Source organism: Chamaea fasciata, unplaced genomic scaffold (genome assembly GCF_029207755.1).
Source record: "Chamaea fasciata isolate MVZ Bird 193981 ecotype frontalis unplaced genomic scaffold, bChaFas1.0.hap1 SCAF_10, whole genome shotgun sequence".
NCBI classification, from domain to species: domain Eukaryota; kingdom Metazoa; phylum Chordata; class Aves; order Passeriformes; family Sylviidae; genus Chamaea; species Chamaea fasciata.
Window position 1 is genome coordinate 23,429,529 of NW_027094095.1, and position 14,945 is coordinate 23,444,473.

Here is a 14,945-nt window from a genome sequence, read left to right on the forward strand (position 1 = left end):
ACTTCCCAGCGCGCCCCGCGTGGCAGCGCCCCCGGCGTCCCGCGGCGGGGCGGGCGCGCGGCGTGCCGGGAGCGGTAGTCCCCCCGCGGCGCGCGCGCGCCGCCAGGCGGGCCGGGGCGTGTCCTCGGGGGTATATAGCCAGCCGGAGGGGCAGGGGGCTGCACTCTGCCGTCGCCGCCCCTCTCTCCGGCAGCTTCTATGCAATCCTCGGCTATCGCCGCTTCCCCCTGCGTTGAGCCCGCGCCGGCCTCCCAGACTAGGTAGGGCCGCGCGGGCTGGCCCCGGTTACCGTGTGTGCGTGTCGGGGACGGGGGGCATCGGGGGGAGGGGGGGCGCCTTCAGGCCGCAGGGTACCGGAGGGGATGGGGGGGTAAGTGAGGCCGGATTTCCTTAGGGGGAGGGCTGGGGGTGCTGGTCGGGCTGGAGAAGCTGCACCCCCTCCTCCCCCCCTTTCCTCCTCGCCGGCGGTGGTACCTGCCTTCCCCGTCCCCCCCTCGCCGCTTGTGGTACCTGCCTCCGCCGTCCCCCCCTGCCGGCGGTGGTACGTGCCGCCGCCCCGCTCCTCCGGCGCCAGCTGGGCCCGCGCGGCTCGCGCGGAGCCACCACGTGACCGCGGCGCGGCCGCCGCCATCTTTGTTGGGGGCAGCCGACGCCGCGGGGCGGGCTGGGGGAGGGGGCGGGCGTCACGTGACCCGCGGCCCGTGAGGAGCCGCCGCCGGGGTTTGGCGCCAAGGGCGGGGGGCGGGGCCGGCGGAAGGCGGGAAAGGGCCCATTGTCTACGGGGCACCGGCCGGGCAGCGCCTGGCGGAGCCCCTCGCAGCCTCCCTTCGGACAATACGCACCGAACTGGGGAGCCTGAGCCCGCTCGGCGTGGATGGGCACCTCTAATCCGGAGTCCTGGTGCTGGTTTCACAACCCGGAGAGCTCAGCTTGTGCCGTGATATGGGTGGCCGGTTCTAAACGTGAATTAATAAAACATTCGATTTTTTGTTTGCAGGATGGAAGAGGAACTGGCAGCTCCTTCCACGTCCACAGACAAGACAGACAGGTGAGATGGGAGTTGGACCTGTCAATTATCAACACAAAATCCTGGAGTTACTGAGTGAAACACAAAGGTCACCCTTCGGATTGATTCTTAGACTTGGAGCTTAATTCCCATGTGTGCTGTAGGTGTTGAAAACCTGTGCTCACCAGTGATTCGCATAAATCTAGTGCAGTAAGGCCCTTTCAGGGACTGATACATACAAAAATATCAGCTGTTCCTGAAGTTTTTGGGTTTTTAATTAGTTCTGGAGAGGCACAAGTATGTAGCTGGCATGTGATGTGTGATATTCCTCTGTGGGCAGCTCCTGTTGTCCCAGTCTGAGATACTGGGCTGGACCTTCTGGAGATGAAGCTGTGCGACATGCACTGAATTGACACTGACACTTGCATCTGTCATTCTTCTCAGATGCACTGTGCTGTGCTGTGCTATGAGAAGTTTTAACTTGAGTTTATTCTTCTTTCTCTTGATTTAGCATTGGAGCCTGAAACACTGCTGCTGCGTGGTGTGTTGGAATTATCAGTTGTTTCAGATTTACACAAACAAAACCAAACAAATCCCGCCCACCCTGGCAGTTCCAACCACTCTGACGTGTGCAACTCACTGTTCCATAAAGGCTTTGAAAGCTGAAATTACTGTGCAAACTAACAGAATCCTTTATTTGATTTCTTTCCCCTTCCTCCAGTATGGATGTAGATGGAGAGTCAAAGAAACTATTGGGTTTGGGACAGAAGCACTTGGTAATGGGAAATATTCCGGCTGCTGTGAATGCGTTTCAGGAAGCTGCAAGCTTACTGTGAGTAGTAGAATGTTCTCTGTGTTTTTGCTGGGCTTTGGGCTTCAGCTTGGCTTCAGTTCTGATGTGGATTATGCAAGAAAGATTGGGATTTTTACCTGACGTGTTTATAATTTATAATGCAGCTGGGCAAGGGTCTAACTAAAGTCACCCAGGAATTGGACAGTGCTGTAGTTGGTGCGCAGTTTAGGTGTCTTTTATGATAGGCATTACCTGCAGAGTTCCCTAAGAAAGGAAAGGGATTTGATAGTTTATTATGTAGGTGTCTTCTCTAGTAACTTGTTCTCTAGTCTTGATCAGTCTCTGTGAATGGTACTTTTTGGGTTATGGACTAATTTCCTCAGTTGGGTGTTTGAGAGCCAGATCTAACATTCAGTATTTGTTTAAAGCAATGAGATAGGAGCCAAGAAAGGAAGTGATCCTTTTGTCTAGGAATATTTAACGTGTAAGTTCACATATCCAAATCTAAAGCAGGCACAGGCAAATAATTATTATTTTTGCAGGGGTAAAAAGTACGGTGAGACAGCGGATGAGTGTGCAGAAGCTTTTTTTTACTATGGAAAATCTCTCCTGGAGTTAGCAAGGTACGGTGACAGTTTGTCATTTAGTGAAGAGCGTCTGGTGTAACGGGATTTCGCACCTTTATGGACACGATTGCTCTGGGTGGGATGGGCTGTGGCATTGCAGAGCTTGTGCAGTTCAAATGCTGGTATTAAAAGATCCACAGGATAACAAACTCCTGTTCCCTTTAGAATGGAAAATGGTGTGCTGGGAAATGCCTTAGAAGGGGTGCAGGTGGAAGAGGAAGGAGAAAAAGCAGAAGATGACTCTGCCTTGCCAGCTGCTGATGGTATGTAAAGCTTGCCTGCTCTGCCATGGAGGCATCAGACTGTCTTGTTGGAATGATCCAAGTTTAGTCCATTGGTATCTTGGGTTTCCTGAATCATTCTCTTGAAACTCTTGGCAGTGTGAACGGACTCTGTTTCTGTTTGGATTTTTTTAGTCTTGCTTGCTTAAAGATGAGCAAAACCTGTAAAACATCTGCAAGGAGCTGGTCACTGAAAGCATGTGTAAAGGGTCACCAGGTGTCTGTGTCCTGAAACACTGCATTCAAACTTGCTTTCTTCAGCTTCACCGCTGACCCCAACTGCTTTGTAACCTTGTAGCAGTACAGTGTGTAGTCCCACAGGTCAGAGTCTCTGTATGAAGGCCCATGAACAGTGGCTATTTTATACTGCCTGCAGCTGGAGAGGATACAGGAATTCCTGTCCATCCAGACTGTTAAAAGCGCTGGCACCTCTTGCTTAGCTGTGACTAAAATCGCTGCACAACCGCACACTGCTTGAGCGGCCGCTTGCAATGCTGCAGTCTGGGGAAGGGGAAGGGACTTGCTTAGATCGAGTGGCTATGTTGGTTGTCTCCTAATTCCTTGTACTTGGAAAATGAAGCTTTTAGGAATGTCATCCAACCTGGTAACAAGCCAACACACTGGAGGGTCTTGAGGGTGGTGTTGTCAGTACCCGTTAATGTCTTTATCACTAAACTCGAAGAAATGTTTATGCTTCCTCAATCATGTAGAAGAAACAAGGGAGGAGTTGAGAGAACAGGTTTATAACGCCATGGGGGAAGAGGCCAAAAAGTCCACGGGAGAGTCTACAGTACTATCTGAGAAGGAAATCAAAGAAGAGGATGTTGAAATGAAAGAGATTACAGAAGAAAAACCCAAAGAAGCTGCTGCTGACAAGGATGCAAAGCCTGAAGAGGCTGAAGAGAAGACTGAGATTTCTGTGGGAAAAGAAGAAATTTCAGAAGAGCAGAAGAAGGAGGTGCCTGTGAAAGAGGAGTCAGCTGTGGAAGAGAAGGAGGTAGACAAAGAGCAGAAGACAGTGCCTGAGGACAAGGTAGAGAAGGCAACTGAGGAGAAGGAGAGAACAACAGAAGTGTCAGACAAGGAGGCAGAGGCAGCTGGGCAAAAGGCTGAAGCAGAAGTGGCTGTGGAAGAGAAGGGAGAGACTGGAGAACAGGCAGCAGAGGCAACAGAAAAAGAGCCTGCTGTGGGGAAGGGAGAGGCTGTAGAAGAACTGGCAGAGACAGCTGTGGAAGGGAAGGCAGAAGCACAGGCAGCAGCTGCTGTGGAACAGAAAGAAGCTGTAGAAGGAGATGAAGAGGCAGCTGAACCGAAGGAGGCAGAAGAGAAACAAGAGCCAGTAGAGACAGTTACAGAAGAGAAGCCAGGTGAATCTAAAGAGACAGAGTCCTCAAAGGAACCTGTGCCCACAGAGGGCAAAGAGCCACCTAATGACATGAAAGAAAAGGCTGAAGTTGCTGCTAAGGTAGAGGAAAAGAAAGATGACCTGATGGAAGAGGGTGAAGGTGCTAAGGTAGAAAAAGAAGAGAAAGATGACCCGATGGAAGAGGGAGAAGGTAACACTGAGAGGAGAAAAGTACTTGTGGGTGGATGACTTGATGGATTTGGCTAACAATGGGTAAAAAGTGTTCCATTCAGAATTTTCTGTTTGCCTTAGAATGAGGAAAAGGCACAGTAAAGGGGCTCTTGAAGGACTTTACATACAAGTAAAGTTTCAAGGAATAGTGAATAGTCTCAGTTTCTCTAGACTAACGCTTAACTAACTGCAAAGCAAGTCTTACTTGAAAGCAAACTGACAGCCCTGTGAAATGTGTAAGTAATGGCTAGGCTGGTGGAGAATACTGAATGGATGTTCACTTGCATGCATCTGGGTGTATTGCACTAACCTTCACATAACTTGAAGCACAAATTGCCTCTGGTTGTAGCTGTGTTTTATTTTAAAATAGTGAAAAAACAAGAACAGCTGAACACAAAAAGAAGTAAAGTTATTTCTGGTGGAGGAAAGGAACTCTTTATTTGGGTCTTTTTGAGGGTCATTGTCATGAGAATATAGTTGGAAAATCTAAACTTGATTTGCTGAAGGCTTATTGCTGCTTTAGTACAGTCTTCTGGCTGTCCAGCTTCTGCCCTTCTGCTTCCCTGCTTCATTATAGCTGTTTCCAGGGCTCTGTTGAATAAGACTTGCACCCTTTGCTGCAGCAGTACTTTATGGCCTTGGGCCTGTGCCTTCTATTGCACGAGTTAATTGATGAACTGTAATTGCAACTTTGCTTGTCAGTAACTCATCTTCACAGGCAGTACCTTACTTCAGGAGTGGCAAATGTTCAGACTAAATAGTTCTGGACCTTCTGGAAGGATTTGTTCTGCTAAGCATAGTGGTGGAGCAGTGACCTAACAGGGTGTCTGTCAAAAGAGGATGACTGAAAATGAACTAAGAGTAGTTACCTGCTCCTCACCCTCAGTGCTGAAAGGCTGCTTATGCACACATACTGCTGCTTTTTTCCCCAAGTCTGGGATTGTGAGCGCCCTCTGGTACATCCTGGTCCGGTGCTGTGCCATTCCAAACTCTCCCACTACTTAAATCTCAGCTTCCTGACATCTCTTCTGTTTTACCTTTATACAAGGTGTCTTCATGTTTACAGGTTTGGCCCTCTCAGTGGTGAGTGTGTGCTGGGAGTTAGACTAGTGAGTTCACAGGCTCTCTAGTCCCCCCCAGTCAAACTCCTGTTCTAGAATTAGCCAGAGGTTGTGATACAGGAATTAAGTGTGTGACTTTAGCCTGCAGACCAGTCAGTGCTCTGAAGTTATTAGCCATATTCCTTCACTGCACATTTTCCCAAAATGTCTTCTGCTGGAAGAACAGATCATGTGGTGCTCCTGCAGAGTTTTAAAAGTCAAATTAGTACTACACAAGAGGAGGATCATTAACATTGACACTTAAATGCCTGACATGAGGATCATGAACTCAAAAACAGACTAATTTGTGTGCAGCTTGGCAGCTATCTTGCTGAAAACACTTAGTTTCTGTTACATGAAGTTCAGCAGCTGGCAAGTACCTCTAGGGCTGCTCAGGATCTTGTGCTTCAGTGAGAGCTGACAACAGATTTGTGAGAGCTAAATTCTAAGTTTCTGTTGTAGATAGTAAGAAGTTGGACTTAGACTGCTTTAGTCTACAGTGCTGAACAGTTTCAGCAAGATGGCTGCTGATGCTGAGACTTTAATGTATCCGCTCTTCTTGCATCACGCTCTAACCTGTCACTGGAAGGATAAGGGTTGGCTATAACATATTCTGCCCGACTCCATGTCCAGCAAGCACGGTAACAAGAAGTGTCCTCATGCATCTACTTGCCTTCTAGAAACAGAAGAATCTGAAGAGGAAGATAAAGAAAATGATAAAGCTGAAGATGATAAGGAGAATGAATTGACAGTGGAAGACAAGGTGAGGTTGCTGAGGTCTGACACCAGTGCTCATGGAAGGATGCAGTGTTAGGCCTAAATATGATGTTGATGTCCTTCTAAAAGCTCATTTGTGTTTTAGTTTTGTGTAGGAAAATACTTCTGAAATCAAATATTGCCTAAGAATGGCCAGTGCTAGTCCTAGTCTGCATTGTAGCATCTTGCTCAGCTGTGTCTGTAAACTCGGGTTTGTTCAGCCGCTCTGACACAAATGCTTGTGGTGTGCTGAGCTAACGTGGCCTGGTGGTGCAGGGGCAGGCAGAGCTGTTCCAGCCTGTCACTGGAGTTACTTGGAACGGTTAATTCTCTGCTTGTCTGGTTGTTTCACTGTACATGCTGAAGTCTCCTGGTCCAATAAGCTGTGATTAGATGGGAATTATTTGAGAAGTGTGGTGCTCCTCAAACCTGAGATGTACATTGATGTGGCAGTCAAAACACCTGGAAAAATCTGCAACCTTGTAGGGTGACACTGAGCATGTGAGATAACTGTTTGTCCCTTTCTCAGACTGTTCTAACAAAGCTCAAAGGTTCATTATAAAAGCTGGACTGTCAACTTTATTTGGTTCATCTAAAGAGAACCATAACTAAGATCTTGCTCTTGAGATAACACTGGTGCTTGGTGCCCTGTTATTGTGAGGGAAAAAAAAAAATCACAAAACAGTGAGAGTTCATGTTCCATTGAAACATCTTTACTCCAGGCAAAGTCTTGATTGATGCAATAACTTCTTCTGCGTAGTTTTTCTTTTTTTTTCTTCTTGTGGTGAAACGTTTACCTCTTACAAAAACTCGTTCCTTGATAACCCTGGTTGGGAATTTAGTGGTGGTGTTTGATGTGATCTATGACCAAGTCACTTAATCTGTCATGCACTTCTGGTCTTTACAGGAAAGTGAGGAGGATGAAATTGGCAACCTTGAGCTAGCCTGGGACATGCTGGATTTAGCAAAAGTCATTTACAAGAGGTAAAGAGTAAAGTTCTAATTTGGATATATGCCACAGAAACTCAGTGTAAATTGGACAGTGGAATAGCTAGTTAGAGAATGTGGCATGCTCTGATCAGGATCTGAAAACTATTTTTTTCTTGCTGTAGACAAGAAACAAAAGAAGCTCAGCTCCATGCAGCTCAAGCTCATCTGAAGTTAGGAGAAGTTAGCATTGAATCTGGTAAGTAATGTTAATTCTCATGTGCAAAGTGTTTGATTCTACTTTCTGTCACTGGGTTTTGTACTTTAAAATGAGCAGATGTGAGTTAAGGCTGTCAGGATGAGAACAAATTAGACTGATCATGATAGTTGCAGCCATGTCAGAAGCTTTGGAAGTAATGGTTGGTGCCTTAAATAGGATAGTCTGGTTTTTTGCAGAGCAGTGGAAAAAAAGTTTGAGTAAGAAGCAGTGTTTTGCCAGATCAAAACCAGCCTTGTGTTCTGCTTTCTGAAGTGACCAAACCTTGCTTGTGAACTTGAGAGACTTACTGACGTTGTCATGCAAAATACTTGACTCTCTTAGACCTTCCCAAATCCTAAGTTATAGTCAGGAAAGACTCTGAAAAAAGGAATGGAAAGCAAGTCCCAGGTTTGTGCCTTGTAATGTGTCACTTGCCTTTCATTTTAAAATGTATTTTAATCTTGTTAAATCCAAATGTACCCTTTCTCTGGGGTAGGCACTGGAAATAATCCAACAGGTTTCTGGGCCAGGGCTACAGGCTGTGTCTTAGGTCACTAGAGCACATTCGGGGAGAGCCTGGCAGGAAGGTGGCACTGTCCTTAGCTCCAGATCCATGTTGCAGTTGTGACCAGTTACGTTCAGTTCCTGGTAGCAGGTAAAGCAGGAGGATTTGGTGCCTGCTTTGACTTGGCTGCTCAGTTTTCTGTGCTCAAATTAGATAAAGCACTTGTGAGAAGACCAGAGGAGCTGGCCTAGACAGCCTCTCAGGGGAGGCAGTTGTCACCTGATGGTCTGAAAGCAGCCCAGCACTGCTGTGTTCAGTGGTGCTTCTGTTTGCCGACTGTATAATGTGTAACAAAACAGGGAGTAACCAAACCAGGGTTTAGATGGTGCTGCTGTGGATGATTACTGAGGTTTGTAAAGACCTTGGGGCTTTCCCCTGCAGAAAACTACACACAGGCCATAGAGGAGTTCCAGGCCTGCCTGGCCCTGCAGCAGAAGTACCTGGAGGCTCACGACCGGCTGCTGGCCGAGAGCCACTACCAGCTGGCCCTGGCCTACCACTACAACAGCGACTTCGACCAGGCCGTGCTGCAGTTTGGGAAGTCCATTGAGGTCATAGACAAGAGACTGGGTACGTGGAATTCTGAAGCTGCCTGGTGAGTTTTCACAAGGCAAAGTAGCTAGGTGTGCTCGTTTTCTGCTTTGTTGTGTTTTATCAGAAAGTGGTGACGGACTACACCAAGGGCTGAATTGTTCAAACTGTTTTTTAGCAGATAGTTGCCTCTGGATGTTGGTAACTGGGCAGTTTCTTTGTCTCAAGGTGTTGTGCCCTGATAACTGTTTCACTGCAGCAATACTGACTGAGCGAATAAAGAAGGCAGACACTGGGTCCCCTGAGGATGAGAAGGAGATAGAAGAACTGAAGGGGCTGCTTCCTGAGATTAAAGAGAAGATAGAAGATTCAAAGGAGTCACAGAAGAGTGCAAAAGTAGCTGAGCTAGGACTGAAAGCAACTCTGGTGAGTGTGTCCTGTGGTTTCCTTTTGACCCAACCCTTCGTCCAGTGGAACTTGGAGTAAATCAGTAAAGGGAGGAGCTCACACTTGATCAGGGGCTGGTGGTTGCTCACCGATGTTACCAGGCTGTGGTTGTGAGAAGGAAACTGAGGCAGCTGACATCTAAAGAGGATATTTACTAAGAGCCCTGATACTAATTGTTCCAAACTAAACAGGAACTTAAAAGGCTTTTGCGGCATTTAATGTATCAAGGCTGGAAATGATGGGTCAGGCAAATGTGGAGCTCACATTGCCTCTGTCCTGTGCAGAATCCAGTGTTGGGATGTGAAGGACTTGGGCTTTCTGTATCTCACTAAGTCCACATGTATTGTCTGCCACAGTCTGTTTTTTCTGCTTCTCTTAAAGGTTGGAACTACATCTGGCTTTGCACAAAGTGAAGACAGTGGTTCTGTGTCCACAGTAAGTTAATCTAAAATGAATGTTGTTAATTCTCATCTGCTCTAAGGATTGCTGGTTGCACTTGCTCATGTGTCACTGTCTGTCTTGGAACAGATTCCAGTAAGGAAAGGAGCTGATGGTGCATCTCAGTGTGTTACAGACATCTCTCATCTAGTCAGGAAAAAGGTGAGTCCAGAAATGACTTGTTAAACAAGCAGTTTGTTGAAGTACCACTGGCTTGCTCTGTGTAATTGGATTTGTCTTAAAAGTATTTTTTCTTAACTTAGTTTTATAATGGGAAAACACTGCAAAAGTAAAACCAGTAGTGTATGAAACTCCTTTCCACTGGGAACCAATCAGTCTGGGAACCATCTGGCCTCCAGGAGACCATTCTTGGTGGTTCAGCACCCTGCCTGACCCACACTGATATAAATCTGACCCAGTTGTGTGGCTTCTGCAGGTGTTCTCTGCACAAGAACTTCCTCTGCTGAGGACCCTCAAGAGCAACAGGGACACCTGCAGATCCCAAGGAAATGGCAGGCAACCAGGCTGGGTTAGGTTCCCTTCTTTCCAAAAGGAAATTGGGACTTGGACTTAAAAAATAGTAAAGCCGCACTGGTGGTAATGGTAAACTGCCTCTTAAAGAGATCAGATACTGAACTTGGTTCCTTTAAGTGTTATGTGTTCTCTAGAAGTGTTTGCTGATAAAAACTAAGATCTTACAGGGAGTAGTCTCTGTTTTATGTTACCTCTGTTCCATTGGCTTGTCAGTTCTGGTGTGCCTGGAGTGATTTGAAGCTGCTTTAGGTGATTTCAAATGTTGTAGATGCCCTAAGTCTAGCCTGGAACTGTTACAGGCTCAGTGGTTGCACCTTTCCTTGCCAGACTGTAACTAAGGATAACTCAGCTCTGGAGATCCTGGCACCCAAAGTGTCACTGTGGTTGAAACCTTGGTGTCAGAGTCTCAAAGCTCTGGTCAAACCCCAACACTGGGGAGTCTGTCCTGAGCCTGGCAAGGAGTTGGGTAGATGATGTGCAGTGACATCTAATGCTAAACTTCTCAAAAAAGATTTAAACTTTGATTTGTACTTAGTGGAAATTATGAACAATTTTTGTCTTCAGAGGAAACCAGAGGAGGAGACTCATCAGGGAGACAATGAAGCCAAGAAATCTAAACCAGAACCTGCTGTCAATGGTGGTGGTGGGGATCCTGTCCCCAGTGGAAATGAGGTTGTGGAAAAAATGGAAGAGGAGGTGGGCAGCTGAGCCAGGAGTCTGGGCTGTACTTTTTATTTTATTTCCCCCCCTCTCTGTTCAGGGATGGTTCTGTGCCTGGTAGATTGTCCTGGTTTTATTGCCTGCTGTCCCTCACAAGGTTTCCCAGATGAGATGAATATTCCTAGTGGGCTGGATGCGTGTTGTGCTGTGGTGCTGACCCTATGTGGGCTGGACCGATCCAGCTGTGGAGCCTTGTCACTTGTGGGGTGGGACAGAGACAGGTTCTTCCCCCAGTTTCTAATGTTTCTGGGGTTTATTACTTACCCCTGGGCTGCTCTTGTTACTGTCAATGCTTAAGGGTCATGTTGGGCTCTGGAGATTTGCAAAGCTCACATAGTTAAGTCTTCAAATTACAGAACCTTTGGGCTGCTGCATGAGTTGGTGCTGTAAGACTGTCTTGTCTTTTAAAAACAAACCCTTATCTTCTCTTTTAGACAGAGAAAAGGCCACAAGCAGGATCAGGGGCTGCAGTTGAAAGCACAGTATGATAATGATTCTTTAACCTTGGACACTCCTCTCCTTACAAGGAAAATGGTTTTGTATATAGTGTATTTTTTCACTTTTTGGCAACTTTTGTATGACTTCAATAAAGATTGTAAGCAAATAGTTTTTGTCTTGACCTTCCTTCTGTGTCAGGTTCCAGCCTCTGCTCCTGGCTGTCCCCCTGGGCTGCAGGTCTCAACCCTGGCCCACTACTGGGCTCATGCTCTCTTTAGCTTCAGCATTCCCACCCACATCTGCCTCCTTAAGGCAGGAGCAGAACATGGGAGAGGTCAGGCAGGTCTGGCTGCTGCAGGGGAGGAAAGCATTGCCTGCGCTTCACTGTCTTGTCCAGGGAACTGACCTTGTTTCCTTCTGCTGGGGCCTTGCCACAGCTGGGACTGTGTTTTGTTCATTCAAGGCTGAGCCTGAAATGGCTTCTGATAGTGCCTCCCTCAGCTTTGAGCAAGCATAAAGGTGGTGGGAAAGGCTGATAAAGAGCTTTGTAACATCCTGGGCTTTGTTGCTGTGTATTTTTATCTTTGTTCAACCTCTGCTTTGTACCCAGGAGAGGGTGCTGGAGCAGGTGCTGATGGTTCGAGGCAGGGGCAGGGCTCTCCCATGAGCCAGCTTGAGTGCCCAGGTGGGGGCTGGGACCCTGCCCTGGGATGTGTGTGTATAAAAAAAGGCCAAGAAGTGAAGAGCAGTGAGCTGAAGCCTTTTATTAATCATGTGGCATAGGGCCTCTGATGCTTTGGAAAGCTGGCTGTTGCTTTTGCTGGTTCCCAGGGCTGAGCTGTGCCTGCCCTGGGTTAGGCTTTCCCTACAGAGGGCTGGATGTGGGGCTGTGCCTCAGGGCAGGGAATTTATTGTGCCCCTCTGTGCCTGCTGCTGCCTGTCCTCAAACCACCACTGAGCAGGAATGGTTGAACCACTCTTCTGGCTGTGGACTCTATCCTGAGGTGGGGGTTGAGCTGTGTAATTCAGTTTGCTGCAGGCTTGGGGCTTTGCCTGTTCTTTTACTGCTGAAATGCCCAGAGCCTCTTGGGTCCCAGCACTGATCCCATCTACTTCCACCCACCCCAGCGCTGTGGGATCCTGGTACCAACTGCACAACTGCTCCCTAAGCCCATCTCTGCAGCTCGAACACGGGTTTTGCCATCCCTTCATCACTCTTACAGTTTGAGAAGCCCCATTATTGGTACAGGGTGGTGGAGGGGGTGGCAGAGCAGTCCTGTGGGGCCATGGCCTGTTCCTGGCTCACCTTCGGGGAGCCCTGTCCTGTGCTGGGGGCTCCTGAGCAGGAGGAGGGTCCTCCAGGGCCACAAAGGGGCTGAGGGGGAGTCCGGGGGGCACATGGGCTGTGGGCCTGCCAGGCCCCAGTGCTGGCTCAGGGGGCTCCTGGGAAAGGAAAAAAGGGATGTCAAGGCAAGGAGGGATCTGGCAGGGTGGGAGCTGCCTGGCCATCCCCTCACATGTGGCATTGGGTGTGCAGAGCAAATCACAGCCCTGGTCCAGCACTGCTGGGGACTCACCTCCTGCTCCAGCGGTTCTATCCCCAAGTGCAGCAAAAGGAGCCGTTCCCAAATGTCCCCAAGCTTCTACCACCACACCCATCATCCCATCCCAGCTGGCAGCCCCATCCCAATTACCCTCTCCCCTCCTTGGAGAGCTGGAAATGGCCCTGGGCTGAGGCTCTTACCATGAAAAGGTCTGGCACAGCCAGGGCTGCTGGTGGCAGTGGGGGGGCTATAGGGCGTGGGAAGACAGGGGGGTGCAGCCATGGCCTCGCCTGCTCCGCGCGGCATCGCAGCATTCCCACCTCTGCCTGCAGCTGGGCCAGTTGCTCCGTGTGCCGCTGGGCTGCCCGTGAGCCTGGGCAACAGGATTTGGTCACCGTGCAGTTTACAGCAGCCACTCTCCTGGCACCTCACCAGGCCCGTGTTCAGGGCCCCAGGGGACCGGGACTCTCCCTCCTCACCGCAGAGAGCCCACACCGAGCTGCAGCCCCCCTCCACTTGCCAATATTTCCAGGAGCCATGTCCAGCCCAGGGCTCTGATGCTGCAACCACAAAGGCAGCTGAGGGCTGTGGTTTGCAGATGAGGGACCCATCACCTACCAGCGTCTGCTCTTCTCTCCCTTCTGACCTTCAGCGCCAGCAGTTCATCCTCCAGACGCCGGTTCTCCAGCTCCACGGCCAGCAGTGCCGCATCCAGACCGTGTGTGCCAGTGCCGGGGGGCTCTGCAGGCACAGCCGGGGGCTCCTCAGGTGCCGGCTGTGGGGCCGCGGTCCGTGTGGGGGGACAGGCCCGGGCCTGGTGCTGGCGCTTACCCATCCGCCCGCCCCTGCGCAGCCCCGCGGTTCCTCTCTCCAGCACTGTGGCCTCCAGCTGGAGGTGGAGAAGCTGCTCCAGGATGGCCGGGTCGTGTCCCCCGGAGCGCAGGTAGGACAGCCGCAGCGCCCTGCCGGAGCCCAGGATCAGCCACGGCCAGGGCTCGGCCGGCGCTCCGCTCGGAGCCGCCACCGCCCACAGACCTCACCTGGCCTCGGCCGCGAGCGGCCCCGCGGGCGGCAGGAGGGTGTCGAGGTGGAGGGTGGCCCTGGGGAGGAGATGGGCAAATGCGGGGTGAGGGAGGCAATGGGCCCCTTGACGGAGAGCACCCCACGGGGCCAGGGCTCTGTGCTGTGACCCCTCGGGCCGGTGCTCACCGGTGCTGTGCCGTTCGGACCTGTCCGGCCTGGTCCTGCGGGCCTTGGCTCGGTTCTGGGTCCCCCTGCGCGGGCTGGGGGCCCAGAGGTGTCCCGGCTCCCAGTGTCGCCAGCCGCCGGCACAGCCCTGAAGGACAGTGAGGGGCTGGGGGCTCAGCAGGGCCCCCCCAGCCCCACTCTCGAGGGTTACTGCATCCCACACGTGCCTCCCCATCGCCCCAACACCGCTGCCAGCGCCTACCCTCTCTCTGCCGCTCCAGCTGCTGGGTCCTGGCCCGGATCTCGGCCACCCGGCGTTCGTGGGCTTCCAGCAGCTCCTGCGGCGGCTGCCGGTGCCCCTGCAGTGGGAGCGGCTGCCGCGGGGGCTCTCCCTGCGACACACGGGGTTCACCGGGAAGGAGGAGCTGGATCCCCGTCCTGGGGAGCCGTAGGGCCGCTGATGCCCACCCTGGCACTGGGGATTCACCGTACCTCCACCCGCAGCCGCCTAGACGTGGGGTCGGCCGTGCGGAGCAGGGCCCTCTCGCGGGGGGTGAGCACGTCCCCCAGGGGAGCTCCACACGCCCGCCCTGGTCCCTGCTGTCCCCGCTCAGCTGGTGGGACCCCACGAAGCACAAAGTGATGGTGTGGCTCAGCATCGTCCGTATTTTGGGACACCCCGACCTCACAGACAGAGAGTGAAAAAAAGGGTGACACCCCCACACTCCCCCCCCAGTCCCCCACCCCAGTAAACAAAATACTTTTCTGGTTTTGGCATAATAAGCACCAAGGACTGCCTGTGTGGTGCAGGGATGGGAGGATGGAGGCCTACCCCAGCTCAGACCAAGCTGGATCCACGATGTGATGCCGTTTCCCAGCCCAGCACGTGTCCCTGTCCCTGCCCTCCTACCCGTCCCCATTCTGTGCCAGACCCAGCTCCACACTACCGAGATGTCCTGTGGTTTCCTTGCCGTGCCCTGTGCTCCCTCCACAGGCGAAGGGTGCCCCCCATGGAGGCAGGAGCTGCTGGGTGCCGTGGGCCCGAGGCACAGCTTCTCCAGGTGCACCTGCAGCAGCGGTCGGGATCTGAACGCCAAGCGGCAGCGGGGGCAGAGGAAGGGCCCCATGTCCAACACCCTGGAAAGCAGAGTGGGTGGAATCACTCCGGGGGGAGGCACCCTGACAGGGAGAGGGGGTTCTCCCGCAGGCCTGGCAC

General features: G+C 51.2%; 1 protein-coding gene across 2 annotated transcripts; it reads left to right on the forward strand.

The window, feature by feature from the left end:
• The first annotated feature begins 151 nt into the window (after positions 1-151).
• Positions 152-11,165, forward strand: NASP (nuclear autoantigenic sperm protein). Of its 2 annotated transcripts, none has more exons than XM_066192735.1 (15): positions 152-260; positions 998-1,048; positions 1,728-1,838; positions 2,342-2,422; positions 2,591-2,688; positions 3,417-4,262; positions 6,063-6,145; positions 7,046-7,122; positions 7,251-7,324; positions 8,271-8,459; positions 8,680-8,846; positions 9,249-9,302; positions 9,396-9,467; positions 10,404-10,535; positions 10,994-11,165. In XM_066192735.1, the coding sequence occupies exons 1-15, from the start codon at positions 199-201 to the stop codon at positions 11,045-11,047; spliced, it is 2,151 nt and encodes a 716-aa protein (XP_066048832.1). In that variant the 5' UTR covers positions 152-198; the 3' UTR covers positions 11,048-11,165. The 2 variants fall into 2 exon arrangements, with proteins under 2 accessions (XP_066048832.1, XP_066048834.1); XM_066192737.1 differs by lacking the exon at positions 152-260 and adding an exon at positions 844-900.
• The last annotated feature ends 3,780 nt before the right edge of the window (positions 11,166-14,945 follow it).

Excerpts from the sequence above, each read along its gene's own strand:
- NASP (XM_066192735.1), top strand. The coding sequence starts at position 199 with ATGCAATCCTCGGCTATCGCCGCTTCCCCCTGCGTTGAGCCCGCGCCG. Across the intron at positions 7,325-8,270 it reads AGAAGTTAGCATTGAATCTG|AAAACTACACACAGGCCATA; the intron begins GTAAGTAATGTT and ends TTTCCCCTGCAG. Across the intron at positions 9,468-10,403 it reads CTCATCTAGTCAGGAAAAAG|AGGAAACCAGAGGAGGAGAC; the intron begins GTGAGTCCAGAA and ends TTTTGTCTTCAG.